Raw genomic sequence first — 21,098 nt, forward strand, 5'->3', positions numbered from 1 at the left:
GACAAAGTTGAAAACGTGTGAAGTCCATTACGCCAACTACCGCACTTCTGCCGACAAGCGTGGGTGACAAGGCCACGCTCACCCTACCACTTGATGTTGAGAGCTCACCATATAATTCGACCCCCATCCTATACCAAAACTCAGTTTTCTTCCTCCCTGAAAACACATCCAGCCTGACCCCTCTTCCTTGCCGAAGGCATTTGCAACCAAAACTCAGTTTTCCTCCTCCCTGAAAACACATCCAGCCTGACCCCTCTTCCTTGCCGAAGGCATCTGCAACCAAAACTCAGTTTTCTTCCTCCCTGAAAACACATCCAGCCTGACCTTTCTTCCTCGCCGAAGACATCTGCAACCAAAACTCGGTTTTTTCTTCCTCCCTGGAAGCGCCTCTTCAACCAAGCCACACTAGAGCAAAGGTATCTCATATCACAGGGGTTGAGAGCAAGAGTATCTCATAGCATGCTTTCTCCCTATCCTTTTCTTTGTCCTCCCTCTTCACTGCGAAGACAGGGATAAAGAAAGCAATATGTCGGAACCTCCACTCAAGCTCCTGATGATGCAGGTGAAGATGATGCAGATGAAGATGATGCATCGAAGCATATGGAGACAAGCGCGACGAATGCATGTGCTGATCGTCCGCTACTTCTTCAAAAGCAAAAGTATCTCATATCACTGGGGTCGAAAGAAAAGGTATCTCATATCATGCTCTTCCCCCATCTTCTCCTTTGCCCTTGCTCTTGCCTGCTGAACAAGGAGAAAGGAAGCAATCAGTCGGAACCTGAAATTAAATGTTCGACCAGAAACTGATTGCCCGGAACCTTTGCCTGGTTACTTACCTAGCGTTGCTCTCGAGTGCTCATCTTCAACTGCTGATATGTCTCGAATTCCCTCAGCAAACGCTTCAGGAGTATGGATCTGTTGACATCGGCGCTTTGCACTGAAGCTGCCAAGCATGAGTGAGTCGCTGAGAGGTGGTGCTCCGAAGAACCATTTAAAGGTAAAAGGTTGCATACCGCTTCAGCTATGCAAAAGAAACAAGCAGAGAAGAATGCAACACAACGAGCTGGAACAAATCATGAAGCACGAAGCCTTCCCTGCATGACCACATAATCCAGACAGAGGAGTTCAAGTAAAGATCCAAGCTGGACACCGTTGCTCTAACCAAAAGGCTCGAGAAGCTTTAACAACCTTTTGCTGGCACCGTCACCGAAGAGCAAAGCCTCGATAATCCTTAAAGATCAAGTCACCAACTGGAAGAAGAGCCCATCGATCTTGAAGATCATACTGTTAACCAAATTGCTCAGGGTTCATATGAAAATGCTGCGAACTTCCTTGATCTTTCAAAGCATGCATGTCCTGAAACTGCTCGTGGTCATGTTTAAGTTCGAAATCAAGCCTCAACGACCCTGACTCAAGATCAAGTGTCCACCACCCTTGAGTCAAATCCAGTTCAAGATTAAGTCTGTGGAAAGTCCTTTGGAGGAAACCAGAAAACTCCTCCAGCCTAGTTCAAGATCAAAGCTGTGGAAAATCAACAAGCATAACAAAATACGTGCTAATTCATCCATTATCAAAGCCAAGGATCGTCTACTACACGAAGCTCCTTGTGGTCCAATTTCATCCAAGATCAAGCCTCAACGGCCCTTGAAGAAATTCCAAACAAAATTCAAGAACAAGCCTAACGGCATTTGAAGAAACTCCCAGACCAGTCCAAGATTAAGCCTCAACGGCCCTTGGATCGACAACTGCATTAAGGGACTTCAAAACGCATCTTCTACATGCAACAAGCACATGTATACAACGCGTCTTGAAGTGGGGGCATTTGTAGACATTGAAATTTCGGTGGCATAAATGTTAGCCATTGCATTAAGATCACATTTGTAAAACATTAAAATTTTAGTGTAATAAATGTTGACCATTGTATTAAAATTACAACCTTCATTCACTTCACCTACAACATACACCCAAGTTTCACCTACAACACCCACCAAAATTCACCTACAACACCCACCAAAAATTCACCTACAACACCCACCAAAACAAATGGATGGTGGTGATTCATTCCCAAGGCCTATAAATAGGCTCCTCCATCAAAGAATCAAAGGAGGATTTTTGGCATACACTTTCTCTACTCCCAAATTGGAAGAGAATTCACACCATACTAAAGCCTTGAAGCCTCGAAACTCTGAAGCTCTCAAGCAAATCCCGAAGGATCAAGAAAGCCCTCTTCATTCTTCGTGAAATCCTCATTCAAGATCAAGCCCTAACGCCCCCCTTGAAGAACTTCCACCAATTCAAGATCAAGCCCCGACGGCCCTTGAAGAAGGTGTTCATCATTCCTCAACCGTTCGTCCAAGATCAAGCCTCGACGGCCCTTGGATCAACAACACTACATCTACATGTTTCAAAGATAGAATCAGAGGATAAATTTGTAGAAGAGATTGTAACCCCTAAATCATTAATACAAATATTATTTTGTACACGTGTTCTTGTCTCTTTCGTTTCAGGAATTTCCGTGTTCACAGGGACAAATACGCCGTAAATATAAAAGGGTCGAAACTAAGAATATGAAATACGGAATACGTAATTTTAAACAGTGAAATCCGAGAACGGGATTTCACATATACTCATAATGAGGAACGCCATGAGCCGAGCCGCCTCACAACGAGCACCGCCTCCAGCCGAGCAACCACCTCCCTGCGAGCATTGCCTCTATCCGAGCAACCGAGCAACGTGTGCTACCTCTAGTTGAGTATTGCTTCATGTTGAGCACCGCCTCATGTCGAGTACTGGTTCCAAATGACATCTAGTCACTTCAGCCTGCACATGGATTGGATTTGAAGTCTTCAGCCAAAAGACTCTCTTGACTGAAGATTTGGGGAACTCATGTTGTAGCATATATTAGGCACTAGTATGTGGGCCTCACAACCTAGCCTATGAAGCATGTAGGAGGTGAAGGGTTCCCTTATATTATACCTCACTTTAAAGGGAGAGAAAGAGAACAAACACGTCTATATAGCCTCCATGTACATTGTAACCTTCATTGATATAGTGAAACCAACTCAACACCATATGGACATAGCCCCAACTTGGGGTGAACCACGATATATCTTTGTGTTCTTAAGCGTTTGTGTGATTTACGGTTAGATTTACATTGATCTAAGATCGAATGATTTTGTGCATCAACAAATCTTCACTTCTTCTAGAATCTCGAAAGCATGGCCAAACAAGCATATGAATGGAACATTCGAAAGCACCAGAGCCGAAATGATCAATCTAAGCTCTGGAGCCAGAGTCTTAAAAGCCAAAATTGGCTAACACATTCGTAGTTAAGTTCGCTTCACCATACAAACGCATTATATGAAGAATGAACACATATTTTAATGACAAAATAGAATACAGATGCCCACAATGCATATAAGGCACTACTCATATTAATTAATCTATACGGCCCTAAGTGAGAACTACTATTCAGTAGCTCAAAGAAAACCAAGAAATAACTTTGAAGGCAAGTGGCAAATTGTCTTGGAGCATTTCTCTTCAATTTACTACGTTTCGAATTTAACTCTTACTTTTTAGTTTAGATGAATTTAGTGTAATTTATTCCATCATTTGGTGAAATTTTTTGAAGAAGCATATGACCAAATTTTTTTAATTAGATGGTCAGATTTTGTCATTATTATCCATGGGTAGTAATATCCATAGACCAATTTTTACTTCTTACACATCTCTCAAGTTTCGTTTGTCGGATTGAATAAATTGAAGAATATCAATAACAACAAAAGTGTGTAGGAGATAAAATTAAGTGTGTGGATTGCACTTTCCTTATCCAAATGAGGGATCCAAGTCTGATCCAACTAAAAAAATATGTGAGTATTTAACAGAGTCGGACAAGAAGTAGTAATGAATTCTCCGCCGAATAAAAAGAACATGTTGGAAAAACCTATGGTCCCGTTATCCCTAATTTTCTTAATTCGATTCTCGTGAATAATAAGTTCATTACCAAATTAATACGGACTTATTATGTGGCTTAACTCAAATTTTCATTCCTTAATTATCAAAGAAATTCAAGTTTTTTCAGCACTTGAAACCACTGTTTCACGAATTGATTTTGCAATTTCTCCTCACAAAAACATTAAAAGTGTTGTATAACTTAACTAATCATTTTAGCATTTAGGTTGAATGTTCTAAGAGGTTTGTAGTATAGTTAGTTAAGAGTATTCACCTCTACACTGGAGATCTTAAGTTCAATTTCCCCTTCTCAATACTTCTACCAAAAATAGTCAATCTTGTATCTGATTTAGGAATTTCTACTTCATATTATTCCTAAAATAAAAAATATAAATGATTCCAAAATTCGACGTGTGTCTAATTTCAGTTTAAATAAAATTAAAAAGAAGTTGTGAAGGTAAGAATATTTGAAAGCAACATTCAAAATGCGGGAAGAAAAGAATAAAACGGATGGGTGGCGGATGGCGGTAGTTCCAATATCAGCCAATCATCAGGAGTTGGATTGAGGACAGAACCAAAGCCAGTCCTTCCTCTTTTATATATTATATACATATATTGATATATGAAGATGTTAGTTTTATTACTTGCATTTTGTTGAGAGTCTGAATCCCACGTCGGAGAAAGAAAAGACCTTGCATGTACTTATAAATAGTTAAAATTCTTGCAATTGATGAAGTGTGTTTAATTAGATTCTAGTTTTTGCTTTAGAAATTTTATTCAAATTTGAAGAATAAAGTTGTATGGATTTTTGAAGAATTTGACAGAAATTGTGGTGCATGATGAATAGAGTGGTAAACAGGTGAATGTAAGTAAAGTTTGATAACAGAAGAAGATTTAGAAAAGCCAACAATCTGTATAAAGAAGATAGGATTCTTGAAGCTAGTCCTTCCCTCAAGAAAAGCCAACAGTCTGTCTACAAATTTCATGTCAAGTCTTCTGCAATAGTGAGAGAAGTCCATATGGCACGTAGGGAAATAGGTCGATTCAAAGAAAGCAGAACGGACACAGACGCCGTAAGAGCACAAGCTCAATCCGAGATGCTTGATGCAATGAAGAGAGCAAAAGATTTGTCATCTGTAATTGAGTAATCAAGCTCCAAGACGAAATCACATACGCGAGAGATTCAAGTACTACAGAAATCGTGAAGGCACGTAGGTAGGCGGGAAGATCAGGTATTGGTTATTGGGGCTGTGGACAAAAAAAAATATACAGAAGTGATGAGAGAATTCAAACTTGTGAGACAGGAACCAAGCATGCTTAAGCTTTGATATGGCATCGATTTTACAAGAGAAATTGGGGACAGAGAAGCAAACAGAGGCCTCAAAATTAAAGATGTTTTATACATGCTTAAGCACTCGTTAACAAGTTCTTAACGACCCAACTCGTTAACAAGTTCTTAACGGATACCCGATAACAACTCGATTCGTTAACAGATTGACTCGAAACTTGTTATTTTTGTATCATTTCGTACATGATTAACGGGTCGTAAGAAATTACCAAGCCTACAATATACTGTGGCTGAAGGGATACGAAATTTTTTAACTCAACAACAATCAAAGAGAGTATACTATTATATTATTACAACCATTCCTAATAACAGAATGTAGTAGTCAATAATACAGGAATGAATAGCTGAAACAGCTGTGTAAATCAAATTTAACAGCTAAACACCCATAGTATTGAATGGTACGTAAAATTGAAGTCACACCCTATAATAAGTTTAAACTAAAAAATGTAGGAAAAAGTTTTGGTTCTATAATTTAAACACAGTGCCATCAAATTACCTATATATTGTTCATAACTCGTACAATTTTAACTGCTCGTCAGAAGAAAGAGAGAAAAGGAAGAAACAACAAATTGGATTTTGGACGGGACTCGAACCAAATCCGCCGTCCATCCGATCATGTAATGAAACTGTCACAAAAAATGCAGCGAAGTATTGCTCTTCCTTTCTTGAAAACCCTTTTCTCAACGAGCGCACCAAAAAATGAATAAATTTTTTGTATTAACTGGATGATCCTCACCTGAGATAACGAGACACAAAGTAAAACTCTTGCCACCCCTTACAGAGACAAATCAAATTTTATTGGTTCTGAGTTTCCTCTGGTCCCTTTGCTTTGCCTCTGAGCATGTCAGTGAAATTCCCCCGCATTATTCGCCTTAATCTAGTGTCTTCTGCAGGTGGTGAAGGTGCGGCCTTTGGGGACTCAACGGGCTCTGGTGGTGGCTCGGGACTTTCTTTCTTTCCCAGTAGACCACCTTCACCAAAGAAACTACTCACGGAGGATGCAAGCCCAGCCCCCATCACCTTACTGATGGTATCAAAAGTTCCACCAGATCTCTCCTTCATTATAATTTCAAGGGCTTCTTTGTGTGCAGGGTCAAGCGCATCAGAGTCTCTAAATAAGTTCTGTATCGCAGGCATAAGAAAGTCCCGAACACTAGTTGCTGAAATATCTGGATTAATTACGTATATTTGAAATCAATATCAGCAACACATTACAAAAGCTGAAAATTCTGGAACATAGGGTTACGAATATAAACTATAACTGTAGGTCATTGTTTTAACATCATAGTAGGTCATCAAAACTCCGCACACATATTACCAATCAGTTAAGAATCCTATGAAGCTACAGTTTGGCATGGCACGATTTGTTAGGGCGCCACCAAAAACTAGTTTCGACACATGATTGTAAAGTTCCAACTATGTAAATAAGGTCATTAAAGTGAAAACTGATATGATCTAGGGATATTGACTCAAGCATCTTGTTTTTACATAAACATATGGTTTCAAGCATGGCTGCTCAAAAACTTAGAAGAACTGGTGATCTGTGTATTATATTGACATTATAGTCGTTTAATATTTGATGTTTGTTTGCATGCTAAAGAAACATAACCTCGTTTAGAGTAAAATTAGGGTTAAAAAATGCATACGATTCTCTTTGATAAAATGCATAACGTATTTAAGTCTGAAAATAATCTAGGTAATCAGACCAAATTTCTTTTACATGTTCCCAAGAAGTGTACAAGCGTCATGTTCTATATATACGAAGGAAAGTGAAAGATAATGTAGCTCAAGGTGTGTAATGGTGCAGAAAGGGAAGAGAAATTAATAAACTAACAATATATAGAACATCTGGGTCATAAGAAAAAGAAAACCTGTTGCATCCAGAGCACGGATTGCTTCGCAAAATGCATTGGCTCTCTCACGCCGGCGCATCAAGTCACTTGAAGGTGGAGTGGCCGTCAGTTGAAAAATCTTGGACAAAAGATGTACATGATGTCAAAGAAACAAAGTAACCCAATGATTATTCAAAAATGAATCCAATAGAAAATTTCCCAACCAACTAAATAAGGTGTGTGTGCTTATGAACACGTTGCTGAAAATGTGCTACTAGTAATTTTGAGTAAGCATGTAGAGGATATAATCTTTAAGTCTATCCGTTGTATGTGGTACAGCAACCACCAATGCACGAACCACAGCAATGGCAGCTTCATGAGATCCATCTTCAAGAAAAGCATCCATTTGAACACGTATCTTATCAACAATCTGGGAGTTTTATTTTGGTCAGCCAGATGTATGAAAACCGTTCAATTAAGTAAGCTAATATCTTAATTGCAGAAGGAAGAGAACTCATACCATGTCATTTCTAAAATGTTGGGCCACTGCTCCAAAGGCATCTATGCTTGCATACTTCACACTCAAGTTTTGGTCAGAACCCAGAGTAACTAGGGCAGGTAATATATGAGTAGATGCAACTTTCGCATCGATATATGGAACCTATAAACGAAGGAAACCAATTAATTATTTCTTAATCAGACACATAAAGAAATTAGTACTCCAAGAATGGATAGACTTACAATGACTTTCAACAGATTGGCAGCATTTATTTTCATATCTATGTTGGAGCTGACAACCATTTCCCAGAGTAAATTAAATATCATACCGTGATGATCTTCAGATGTGCTGCATTATGGAAAGCCCTTCAGTCAAAATTAAGTTACAAAAAGTTAGTCATAAAAGGTATTTATTGCTTTACTAACCAAAGGAACCGAACAGCATCAACAATCTCAGCATTGCACTTCGTAGATTGATTTGGAACACCTTCAACTAATAACTTTCTCAGGTACTCCACTAATTGTTCATGTTTGCTTGGACCACCCAAAACACCAGCCAAGAGAAGAGGTAGGACACACATAGTAGCCAATCTCTTAGCCACAGCCGTTCTTGGCCTCAAACCTGTTATGTAGATAATATCCACAATTAAGAGAACACACAACACTGGTGTGAAAGGATTTCAAGTAATTTTAAAGTTATTACCTTTGATTCCAGAATGCGTTGCAGATGGGAAAAATGTCAATTCAACTTCTTCCCCAACAGCTAACAAGAATACAGGCAGCATTATGTGTGTCAAATAAGAATCCCCGTAGAGTTCTGATACAGCCAATAGAAACTGCATTACCAACATTTAGATCAGAAACAATTAATAAAGTATTGTTGATGATGTAATATAAAAAAGACACCAAAGACAGAGAAAGATACCTTGGTGATTTGGTTTCGCAAATTGTCCTCTTTTGGAGGTAACAAGCATGCGAGCTGTATTAAAGCAGGAAAGCAGTCGACATGTAGCCACTCAAATGCAGGCAATTGAACATGTCCACTACCGGGTTAACAAAATTCTCATTAGCAGTTATAGTAAATCAATTTAACAATATCACTACCAAAAGACACAAGTCAAACGGCTATGTTCTGTCAGAAAATAGTAGACAGGCCTGAAAAAAGAATATATAACAAAGTAAAATAAAATAAAAAGGAAAAAAGAGAAAAGAGCTTACCCTGCATACAATTCAAGGAAAGATTTGGAAAATATTGATCCAGTTGTTTCGGGATCAGAAGAAACTGGGCACTTCTCAATTGCTTTCTGGTGCACATACGGAAGAATTTCCTCCAGCATTCGTAGTAAAACATCAACATTCCAGCGTTCTCGTTCACCTAAAACACGAAAATGTGACTCCACAGAACCTTCAATGCCCGAAAGAGGAGGACAGCGCTGCAATGTCACAAGGATGCAAATTAAAGAAAGTATCATTAGAAAGACCTTAGTCATAAGTGGAAAATATAATCAAACAGAAACAGACCTGAACAGAGCTTGATATATGAGAGAGTAGAACTCTTAAGATATGGTCTAATTTGTTTCCCCACTTGTTTACTGCAGGGACTAATTGCTTAAGCGTCGTTTCCACCACCACTCCAGAGGGATCACAGACCAATTGGAACATCAACTCCTCGACCTATAAATAAAAATACAGTAAAATATTGGAGAAACAGATCCTTGACCACTTTATCCATTTATTTCTTGTCAGTCATCATATTATGAGGAGAAAATTCTCCATGCCCTAGACCATGTGGCATCAACCTGTTCTAGAGCTTACATTGTAGCCATTTCTGTCAAGTCAGAATTCCTCTCCATGAGAGCCTCTGAAGCATATTAGTGAGGCTGACCTTGAAATATTTGTCCATGGTCGGGAAGAGTGGAAGCAGCAATGCAAGATTATGTGCAGCAGCCTCCCGGACAACAGTTGCAGAATCTTCTATAAGTTGTTGAACAATGGACAATATAAGAGAATCACGAATCTCAGGCCGGACAAACTCTGCAAGCTCTCCACATGATTGAGCAACTAGCAGCCTGCGTTCCTCATACATATGATTTATCTGCAACCAACAAACCGGAGAAACATAAGAAAAACTAATCAGAAATACGAAAAGGTTAGACAAGATCCTCTCAAGGTGTGGCTCAAACTTACTTGTTCCCAACACTGGGGAAGCAATTCTGTTTCTGTTCTCATCTCTCCTACATTCTTAGCAAGGTTAACACATGCCTGAAATGCAGTTAAAGATTCAGAAACAAGTCCAAAACAATGCAGCTATATTACAAATAATGTGGTACTTCGAATATTAGCCTACATCCATTATAATTCTTCTCTGCTGCTCATCTGGGCGTTTGATTAGGTTAAACAATGTGTGGGTTAAGGAATCCCGAGTGCTGCTATCTGGATGGCGTTCAATCGCACACATGATTAGGGGAAGAAGCTCCTGTGAATGCATAACCAATAAAAAAATTAAAAATATATCGTTCTATTAAAGGATCAATTTAAAGATCCATTCATACAATGATAATAACAATAATAATATATTTATACACATATATATATATACATGTACATATGAAAAGGTAAGCAAACCTCCCGATGGTTGATCAAAACATAAGGAACAATCTTCGGCAAAGCATCAGCAAGGATCTGAATGGTCTCTAGGCCCTGTAAAATATAAGCATAACTTAAGAAAAGGAATAGAAGGGAAGGGCAGTTCCAAAGCTTCTAAAAAATCATTCTATGTTCTATTATTCAAAATTTAGATGGGTGTCCCATCCAAAACGAAAAGAAAAAGGGATGTGCCAGGGTAGATATCAAAAGAAGAGCCAACCCTGGAAGAAGAAAAACATGTCTGATCCGGTCTCCTATAAAGGCATTGATGCAATAAAAGAAATGTAAAAGAAACTTGCCCTTTTCTCGGAAACATTTTCAGGACTAAGATTCTCTGACATTAGATGTAGGCTGCTGCCTAATGATGGTTCATCATTTTGTTTGGAGACGCTATCACCATTCACCAAGGTACTACTATCACTCAAAACACCGACAGAGACCTCATGTGAAACTTCCTTCAGTTCAACTGTGTTATCATGAAAACTTTGAGCAGCCAGAGACTGATCTTCTTCCTTTTCCACAACTTTCGATTCTACATCAACTGGTGGGATTACACTTTTATCTTCATCGACGACAACGACCTTTTCTTCCATTTGCACAGACTCTTTTTCAAAATTGGTGGTCTCTGAAAAATCATGAGCTTTTGTGTTTTTGGATTTTAAACTTTCTAGTTCCATCTGCAATGATTTAATTTCTTCCTTGTATCTTTCCAAGGAAAGAGGTTGGATTTGATCAGCATCAGCAGCTCCCATATTCGTTCCAGAACGATATGCTTCAATGTGCATTTTCAATGCAGTGACTTCAGCTCTACAATCATTGAGCTCCTTTCTCTGGTGTTCCAAGGACTGCTTCAAATCTTGTACCTGAAATAAAGGGTGTATTATTTTCTTACATATGATTTTTCATTAGATAACATCTCAATGCAGTGTACTAAAGGGACTTACAAGGTTTTCTTTGTCTTTAAGGTCCTTCTGAAGAGCTTCCAATGATTTGCTTAGTGTACTTATTTGGCCTTCAGCCAAATCTTTGTTTTTAAGTAAGGATAGCTTTTCAAGGTATAGACTCTCCTTTTCTTTCAATAACAACTCAATTTCTCGGAGCATGGAAATTTTTTCCTGTATATAGCAAAGTATTTATGTTGAGTTTAGAAAAAGAAAAAAAAAATCCTACATTGGAGTAGAACCTGCAAAGTTTCAGTAATTAATTATTAACTTCAAGTCTTAAGCCAACAAGACAGTACTCATCCATAACATGTGTTGTTGCAAAAAAAGCAGAAAATAAGGAAAAGCACGGTACATATTGAGAAATAATTTAAGAGCAAAACTTAAGGAAAATTTCGTGACCCACAGATCTACAGATTGATATGCTTCATAGCCATCGTTTTAGAGGAAAAAAAATAGCAAACATAAATAACGAATGTTTTCAGCACATCAGAAAGTAAAAGAGATGAGTTTAGTTGTGGTCGTGGTGTTACCTCAGACTTCCAAAGTGCTAGACATGGATTACTAGATAGAATTACCAATAGCCAGAAACTAATGGTCGTACCCAGTGCACAAGGCTCCCGCTTTACGCAGGGTCTGGGAGAGGTGAAAAACATACAACAAATATGCTAAAGGACACAGGCCACATCCACAAAAGCAGAAGCAAGTGAAAAGCTTCGAAGCCCTTGTCTAACAAGGTCGGGGAAGCACGGTAAAAGTCTGTATATAGAACTTCAGAAACTTGCCAACATCACATATCCTAGGAATTACCTCAGCAGCCTCAGTAGTGGATGAAAGATACTGATAATAATAATGGCGCAATGCATCTGGTACACATGCAGGTGAGTTCTTCCAAACATCTAGATTTTGATCTGTGACCTGGGGAGAATGCACTGACAGGTTATTAGAATATTTGAAGATTACTTGAACTGGGTATGATATTATACCATGATTTGCCACACAAACAAAGTGACAATAGCACCGCATTCACCTGATGCAAAGTTTTAGAAACCTAGTGGGCCTTCCAAGGGATTAACCTAGTACAATAGCTCCTAAAAAGTTGTTCAGTGCTACTTATTACCGCAACAAACAGATCAGAATCAATCCCAATCTTGTAAACATCTTTTTTTTTCCTTTATTTTAAATATTTGTGTTCCTCAAACCATTTTCTTTCTTTTGTTGATAAAACAAAGTAAGCCTGTTGTTGTTACATTGTTAGAAAGCTTCCATTACTTAAATAACAAGTAAATCAAACTAACATTAAACAACTCATCGGCATGGAAGTTTGAACCATGACCACAACGGGGTTCTTCTCCCACTAGACCAGTTTTAAGCTTGATCAACATAAAAACAAAAAACAAAATAACTTGTTTTTTTTTTTATGAGGGTTGCATCATCCTTTTGGTGGCCCTCTTGCTATTGTAATAAATTTGTTGAATTGTAATAAATTTTTGTGTGACCGCCGTATGCCACTGAAGCTCAAGGGAAAATTTTATAGGACGGCAATAAGGCCGGCGATGCTATATGGCACAGAATGTTGGGCGGTGAAGCATCAACACGTACACAAAATGGGTGTAGCGGAGATGAGGATGCTTCGTTGGATGTGTGGGCACACGAGAAAGGATAAGATTAGGAATGAGGATATCCGGGGTAAAGTAGGAGTAGCCGAAATTGAAGGAAAGATGAGAGAAAATCGGTTACGATGGTTTGGACATGTGCAAAGAAGGCCTACTGACGCTCCGATTAGAAGATGCGACTATGGGACAGAGGTTCAGGGCCGAAGGGGTAGAGGAAGACCTAGGAAAACTTTGGAAGAGACCCTAAGAAAAGACTTAGAGTACTTGGATCTAACGGAGGACATGACACAGGACAGAACACAATGGCGTTCTAAGATTCATATAGCCAATCCCACTCAGTGACTTGGATTTTCCAAGTCTCCAACCGAGAAGTTTTCCTCACTCGGGAAATTAAGGGAACACTACCTCAACCTACATGCTCCACTCACAAAGCTTCAACATACAAGCTTCAACAAAAGAAAATTCAAAGAACTTAGCGAAGAAGGCTTTGGTGTATTTAACACAATACGTTGAAATGAAGGAAAACTTATTTATTGATAGCCCTGATAAGTTACAAATATGTACATATACATGAGTCAAAATAAACAAACAAGAGGGAGCCTTCACACAGGTTGTTTAGGAGAAGTCTCAGCAGTCGGTAGAGCCCCAGAAAGAGAAGGCACCGGAGGGGGATCATTCGGAGCCTCAGTACTGGACAGAACCCTAGAAGGAGGAGGCATCAGAGGTTGATCATTTGGAGCTTCATTACGCGGTACAGCCCCAGAAGACGAAGGCAATAAATGCCTTTGGAACAAACCCACAAATCTCTGATGATCAAGTAAAACCTGACCATCAGATTCCTTCATCTGGTCAAGCTTCCTCTTCATGTTTGTAGCATAGTCATGTGCGAGCCGGTGCAACTGTTTATTCTCATGCTTGAGCCCTCTAATCTCCTGTTTGAGACTCATCACTTCAGCCGCCAATGATTCAACTTGGCGGGTTCGAGCAAATAGGCGTTGGGCCATATTAGACACAGAACCTGCACACTGAACACTGAGAGCCAGAGAATCCTTAACAGCCAACTCATCAGACCGTTTGGAAAGTAGTCTGTTATCTTTGGGAGTGAGAAGGTTCCTGGCCACTACCGCAGCGGTCATATCATTCTTCATCACGGAATCCCCAACGGTAAGAAGACCAGTAGGGGAGACGAAGGATGGGCGCCATATGTTGTCTGGAGAAGGCGGGGCTGCCTCTTCAACAAGGTTCAAGTCAAAACGACGGTCGGAGGGGCCAAACATTTTCAAAGGTGTTGAAGAGAGAAGAGGTCGGACAAATCAAGATCTTAGAAGTGCAAGAATGGAGCTTCTACTGGTGGAGATTCAAGTGTGCTTTGGAACTTAATGCCAGCCCCTATAAAAATCTGCACTCGACGAAGCTTCAGAAATCGAAGAGGCGTTTGCTTTCTCAAAAGCTGGGCTGCTCAGAGACCACGAGGGTCGATCTCAGAAATCGAAGAGGCGTTTGCTTTCTCAAAAGCTGGGCTGCTCAAAGACCACAAAGGCCGATCTCAGAAATCGAAGAGGCTTGCTTTCTCAAAAGCTGGGCTGCTCAGAGACTACGAGGGCTGATCTCAGAAATCGAAGAGGCACATACTTTTCCAGCCTTGTCAGCACCTGTCACACGCACACTCAGCTTTGCGGAAATTATGGGCATTCTGTCGAAGATTTCTGGTGAAGTAGAAAGCACATGAATCGTACTGTTCAATCACCCACTTCCCACACGCAACAGTAGCTCATGGGTACCACAGATAACTTTGCCAAAGTTATCTGACAAAGTTGAGACACGTGAAGCTTGCAGCTCCCACTACATCGCTCTGACCGAGAAGGGTAAAAGAATAGCAAAGAAACAACACTAACAAAGTTTAGACACATAAATTTTGAAGGTCTAGCTACCATATTATTACCCACAAGGGTAAAGGAACAGTACCACTGCTGGATAATTGGAAGGTCCCGGTGTGTCAACCTCTGTACTTCGTGGCACGGTAGACTAGCAAACATGCCCAACCTTTACTCACATTCGAGAAAACACTCCCAACAAGATTGCTTGCTCCAAAATCGAAGAGGCACCGCCTTCCGAATCTCGAGAGCCAGACTCCCAACATGATTACTTTCTCAAAAATCGAAGAGAGGGTAAAGGAACAGTACCACTGCTGGATAATTGGAAAGTCCCTGTGTGTCAACCTCTGTGCTTCGTGGCAAGGTAGAATAGCAAACATGCCCAACCTTTACTCACATTCGAGAAAACACTCCTAACAAGATTGCTTGCTCCAAAATCGAAGAGGCACCGCCCTCCGAATCTCGAGAGCCAGACTCCCAACATGATTACTTTCTCAAAAATCGAAGAGAGGGTAAAGGAACAGTACCACTGCTGGATAATTGGAAAGTCCCTGCGTGTCAACCTCTGTGCTTCGTGGCAATGTAGACTAGCAAACATGCCCAACCTTTACTCACATTCGAGAAAACACTCCCAACAAGATTGCTTGCTCCAAAATCGAAGAGGCACCGCCCTCCGAATCTCGAGAGCCAGACTCCCAACATGATTACTTTCTCAAAAATCGAAGAGACACCGCTCTCCGAATCTCGAGAGCCAGACCCCCAGCAGGATTGCTTTCTCAAAAATCGAAGAGGCATCGTTCTCCGAATCTCGAGAACCAGATCCCCGACAGGATTGCTTGTTCGAAAACCGAAGAGGCACCACTTTCCCAACTTCAAGAGCTGGATCTCCTTGGATAAAGCTTGTCTGTAATCTTCACACGCAACATCAACTTTCCAGATACCACAGACCACTTTTTCAAAATGCTCTGACATAGTTAAAACATGTGAAGCTGGCAGCTCCCACTACCGTGCTATGACCAAGCAGGGTAAAAGAATAGCATTATTACTTGATGTTAGGGAGACTCCTATATATGTCGACCTCCATCCCCAACGGACAGGCAGACCTGCAAAAATGCTCAACCCTTCCTCTTATCTGAGAGGGCATTCCCAACGAAGCCTTTCGAAATATTCAGCTTTCTTTCCCCCCGATAATACCTCTGCAAACAAGCTATATTAGAGTAAGAATATCTCATATCATCAGGGTTAAAAGCAAGAGTATCCCATATCATGCTTTTTCCCTGTCTTTTCCTTTGGTCTTGTTCTTACCTGCAAGACAAGGAGAAAGAGAGCAATCAGTCAGCACTTGGAATCAAGCTTCCAGCCAGGAACTGACTGCCTGGAACCCCTTACCTGAGTACTTACCTGGCATTGCTCTCGAGTACTCATCTTCAACATCTTATGCTTCCAGGGAAGATACCGCATCTGCCTGAGGAACAGATAGGGCAAGTGAGAAGGATACAAAGAAGCATGTGGAGACAAGCGTAACAGCACACGTGCCGATACATCCACTACTCTGTCAAAAGCAAAAGTATCCCATATCAGCAGGGTCGAACGTACTCTAGATTTGATGGATTTGTTTTGACCCTCAAATTCTTTAGTCGGCCTTATACTCTGGAGGAAACCAGAAAACCCTCCAGCCCAGTTCAAGAATAAGCCTGTGGAAAGTTACTTCTTCAAAAGCAAAAGTATCCCATATCATCTCTTCTCATTTTTCTTCTCTTTATCCTTCATGCTGCCTGCAAGATAGGGAGAATGTGAACAATCAGCCGGAGCTCTGATTGCTGTCACCTCTTTCAGCAGATCCCCTAGCTCGGCGACTTGGGGGACTCCTACTACATGGTTTGTATCGCGCTTGACCAAGCCTGAAACTACAAGTAAGCTTCAAGTGAAATTGATACATTACCTTGTGCATCTCCACCAGTTAAAGATACCACCCCTGGATGGAGGAAGAGTACTTCCAGAGAAGATGCCACATCTACCTATGAGACAGATAAGGCAAGTCAAGACGATACCACACCCCGGTACTTAGAAGTTTCGTGATTACGAGATCATTCTCCCACAATATTTCCTAATGTCATTTGTACTAAATCATTCACTTGTACTCACTAAAGGAGAGCTTGAACCTATGTACTTGTGTAAACCCTTCACAATTAATGAGAACTCCTCTATTCCGTGGACATAGCCAATCTGGGTGAACCACGTACATCTTGTGTTTGCTTTTCTATCTCTATCCATTTATATACTTATCCACACTAATGACCGGAGCAATCTAGCGAAGATCACAAAAAGCGACCGTTTTCGCTACCTAGGATCTATCTTGCAAGAGAACGGAGAATTAGATGGAGATCTCAACCATAGAATACAAGCTGGATGGATGAAGTGTAAGAGTGCATCCGGCGTGTTGTGTGACCGTCGTAGGCCACTGAAGCTCAAGGGAAAATTTTATAGGACTGCAATAAGGCCAGCGATGTTGTATGGCACAGAATGTTGGGCGGTGAAGCATCAACACGTACACAAAATGGGTGTAGCGGAGATGAGGATGCTTCGTGGGATGTGTGGGCACACGAGAAAGGATAAGATTGGGAATGAGGATATCCGAGGTAAAGTAGGAGTAGTCGAAATTGAAGGAAATATGAGAGAAAATCGGTTCCGGTGGTTTGGACATGTGCAAAGAAGGCCTATTGACGCTCCGGTTCGAAAATGTGACTACGGGACAGAGGTTCAGGGCCGAAGGCGTAGAGGAAGACCTAGGAAAACTTTGGAAGAGACCCTAAGAAAAGACTTGAGTACTTGGATCTAACGGAGGACATGACACAAAACCGAGCGCAATGGCGTTCTAGGATTCATATAGCCGACCCCACTTAGTGGGAAAAGGCTATGTTGTTGTTGTTGTTGTTGTTATAGAATTAAAATTAAAAGCCATCTCCAAAACTCTCAACACTCCCATATCAATTTACAGTGGAGAAATTGCCACATATGTTTGAAGCAAAACTTCTAATGTTTGGATGGAGAAGTTCCCCTAAAGAATTGCTAGAAATATAATATACTCACTTTTGATATAAAATTTTAAACTTTCCAACATCACTTGCCTACAAACTGGATGAATTCACATTTCAGTGCATCACAGCCTCCCTAAAGATGGGCCGTAAATCGTAAAATAAAATAACCTCTAGAAAGTAGTATCAATAACCCAACAAACCACAAACCCAACCAAACACCTAGCAAATAGAAATTCTAACTAACATAGAATTCTAATTACAACATAATTTTACACTGCATATGCATAAAAACTGGTACATTTTGTTAAGATGTGTTGTGTAGTTACCCTAGCTCCTGTTTACAATCCCGTACCATTAATCTACTATAGTCTATTGGAGGTTGAATCCAATAAACAATATGTGAGCCACAGAAAAGAAAGGACTCGTCCTTTCACATATAAAAATACCGGGGAGAAACAAGGAGAGAGATAACAAGAAATAAGAGAAGATAGATGCAAGAAGAGAAAAAGACAAGCATTCATGGTCATCCATACCTCCTCAAAAAATGTCATTGCAGTAAGCCGGTACCCTGCTATAAGCAAATATTCTTTTACAGCACAGTTAAGATCTCTGCGCTCATTATCTTTCAATGGACCCAAATCAGAAAAGGAAACATCTCTCTTTTGCCGCTGAAATTCTGGTCCATTATGTAAGGAAACATTGGCATTTGAATCTGAATACAAATATGAGTAGAAAGTCATGGAACAGAAACGTTTGTGGTTTATTAGTATTGGAGAATATTGCACATATAGTGAATCTCGCATTTTCCACTGTATACAGGTGCAATACTGATTCCCGAAAATATAAATGCAATGAACAGTAACAAGAAGAGGAAAACGTGGTGTGTGTCTCCACCATTGACATTCATTTGTTAGAAGGTTTTCTAGAAAACAATTCCAGTACATCTAGGAACAGGCATGGATGTCCATATCCAGTATAACAAACCCAACAAAGCTTGCCTCGTTATTTTACCTAATAACCTCACTATAGACATGCCTATGGCATTATGGTCGCACTTTATGACAAGATACGTCCAGAGATTTAATAACCAAACTCTGTAATAATGCAAAGTTACTTAATGCAAAGTTCTGCAGCAAACAATATCACAGTGACTACCGTTCGAAAAGATATATCAGACTAGAAGCTAAAACAAGCATAAGAATAGAATTTGAAATTCTGGAAAGAAGGTAAACTTACCTCTCAAGTCATTTGAAGGTGATTCTGCTTTCTTCTGCAATTCGGCCTTCAGTTTTGAAATGTCCTCTTGGGCTAAGCGAAGCTCATATTCACTAATTGCTAATTTTTCTTCTACTGCTTCTTTCTCCTCTAGCAAACATTGAGGGTCTGCAACTGCATTCCAAAAATGAAAGCAGTAGAAAAATAAAGCATTAGTAATGTTCCAAAAGAAAATATTAGTATCAAGATTAATGAGGTACAAGAAGTTTTCCTTTTCAAGCTCCAATTATCAGTTCATCAAGCAGAGACATAAACCATTTGTAAATCAGTTCTGTCACTTTACTGAGAAAAGTTCAATTAAAGTTATTTTTTGTTAGCTCGGCTTCTGTTCAGTTGGCTTGTTAGGCTTTCTTGGCCACACCACACCCCAACACACACTCAGTCAATCACCACCAGCAGAAATGCCCTTTGCAGTTGCGCTTACAGGCTGCAACATACAATACTAATTTTTTTTCCCTTTTCATTAAAAATTAAACTTTTATGGGTTGGGCTGGTAATGGTAGCCTCATTAAATAAAAAAAATAAATTAAAAAAAAAAAAAAAAAAAAGCATACGAGGATGTTCTTAGTTGAGTTTTTTGAACTGACCATCAAGCTCGTTGCACTAATTTTGACAAACTTAATTTCTGAAAATTTAAGGTTTTAATGAATAACAGCAAAAATGTACCAGAAAAAAGGGAACCAAAGAAGCAAACACAGTTCCTCTTAACAGAAAACACAACTAAAGAATGAGAAAGCCAGAACAAAGCCATCAAGGAAGTGATCTCACCCTGGCAGCCGAAAGCACAGGCACAGATATGCAGCCACCACGTACTCACACTTTCAGTTGCATTCTCTAAATATGTTAAGTAACTCCTCCGCAGAAAGTAACAGTTTCATAAAATAGATATGTTCTAAACTAATTGCTTTTCTCAGTTCAGGCTAATTCCTAGAATAAACCGGTGTTTTCGTCCAACCAACTGAAGTCCCACCTATCGCCATTCCTTTACACAATGCTTCTACATGATGGTTGAGGTAGCCCATTTGGGCACATAACAAAAAGAATTTCAAACACTTTTGAGTTCTGCAACTAGTTTCAAGTCTAACTTGTTCCTCAAACAAACAAAATGTAATTCAACTTTCGCTATAATTGCCAGCGGCAACGAGGTTCCAAATGCGAAAAAATTCAGTTAGCATTAACAAGAAGCCGCTAAGGAGATAAACGATCTTTCAAAACTAGGCAAAGTAAACGATCACAAGCGCGCCAATTCGTGGCATTAACAATGCCAAAGAAAACAGAGTAGAAAACCAGAATTCCGAATCTATTAGCTCACCACATTCCCCACACTTTCTCAGCAACCAAACAGAAAACAAGAGAATTTCAAATTAACCGAATTCAAACAGATTCAGAAGTGCGCGTGCGAGTGTGAATTGATCGTACGAACCTCGGAGAGAGTTGAAACGAGAAATCTGATCGGGAGGGAATTTAGAGGAGTCGGCGAAGAAGTCCTTGAGTCGAATGGCCTGGTCGTCTCTGCCATCGTCGAGCAGCTCGTGGAGCAGCTCGAACGCCGTGAGCAGGTAGTTCTCCTCGAGCAGAAAATTCACGACGCAATTGCACAACGACGACCTCTCCACGTCCATCGGAGCTCACTATCTCCTCCGCAACCTTAGCGCGACGCCATTGAAGAACCAGATAACCAAAGCAGATCTCTCTCTCTCTGTCTTTCTCCCTGCCTATTTTCTTCAGGAGTACGTCCGGATCGAGTCGTTGAGTTGGGAGAGAGAAGGGAAGGACCGACCGAGGGAAAGTGGGATATTCGGTGCGACGCGTCTTTCTTTTGATCCGCGCTTCTTTGTATTTTCGACCGTCGATCCTATGATTGTTGTTGATAGATCTGCCTGCATTTTTCATTAGCACGTTCACCACGTGTGATTTTGCATGGAAACTGGTGCACCGCCAAGAAGGTCAACTGTTGACTCTCAAATTAGAGAAATTTTGCAGTGTACACAGAATAGAATACATGATAGTACACCACATATCATTATATAAATAAAGTAAAATTTTATTTTTCAAATGTCTCATCACTAACATATGATG

General features: G+C 40.1%; 1 protein-coding gene across 4 annotated transcripts; it reads right to left on the minus strand.

The window, feature by feature from the left end:
• Positions 1 to 4,844: 4,844 nt before the first annotated feature.
• Positions 4,845 to 20,857, minus strand: LOC103405790 (uncharacterized). Of its 4 annotated transcripts, none has more exons than XR_011578252.1 (21): positions 20,443 to 20,857; positions 18,981 to 19,133; positions 18,278 to 18,456; positions 12,027 to 12,134; positions 11,220 to 11,390; positions 10,575 to 11,138; positions 10,255 to 10,329; positions 9,977 to 10,105; positions 9,817 to 9,891; positions 9,515 to 9,724; positions 9,151 to 9,303; positions 8,848 to 9,062; positions 8,555 to 8,672; positions 8,333 to 8,465; positions 8,056 to 8,251; positions 7,873 to 7,978; positions 7,652 to 7,792; positions 7,438 to 7,561; positions 7,171 to 7,284; positions 6,036 to 6,468; positions 4,845 to 5,199 (listed from the first exon to the last, which is right to left on the minus strand). XR_011578252.1 is itself a non-coding variant. In XM_070817415.1 (21 exons), the coding sequence occupies exons 6-21, from the start codon at positions 11,376 to 11,378 to the stop codon at positions 6,095 to 6,097; spliced, it is 2,886 nt and encodes a 961-aa protein (XP_070673516.1). In that variant the 5' UTR covers positions 11,379 to 11,390; positions 12,027 to 12,134; positions 12,247 to 12,292; positions 18,278 to 18,456; positions 18,981 to 19,133; positions 20,443 to 20,753; the 3' UTR covers positions 5,565 to 6,094. The 4 variants fall into 4 exon arrangements, 2 of the variants coding, with proteins under 2 accessions (XP_070673516.1, XP_028952958.1); XR_011578251.1 differs by lacking the exon at positions 4,845 to 5,199 and adding an exon at positions 5,565 to 5,925; XM_070817415.1 differs by lacking the exon at positions 4,845 to 5,199 and adding an exon at positions 12,247 to 12,292 and having other exon boundaries at positions 5,565 to 6,468; positions 7,171 to 7,282; positions 7,436 to 7,561; positions 20,443 to 20,753.
• Between the last annotated feature and the right edge of the window lie 241 nt (positions 20,858 to 21,098).

Source organism: Malus domestica, chromosome 17, assembly GCF_042453785.1.
Source record: "Malus domestica chromosome 17, GDT2T_hap1".
Classification (NCBI taxonomy): domain Eukaryota; kingdom Viridiplantae; phylum Streptophyta; class Magnoliopsida; order Rosales; family Rosaceae; genus Malus; species Malus domestica.

What these genes read in the sequence shown, in the direction of transcription:
- LOC103405790 (XM_029097125.2), bottom strand. Translation starts at nt 20,641, where the DNA reads ATGGACGTGGAGAGGTCGTCGTTGTGCAATTGCGTCGTGAATTTTCTG. An exon ending in CAATGACATTTTTTGAGGAG is followed by an intron (nt 12,135 to 18,277) that starts GTATGGATGACC and finishes CATTCTCCCCAG; the next exon opens with GTCACAGATCAAAATCTAGA. An exon ending in ATATATCAAGCTCTGTTCAG is followed by an intron (nt 9,063 to 9,150) that starts GTCTGTTTCTGT and finishes GTGACATTGCAG; the next exon opens with CGCTGTCCTCCTCTTTCGGG.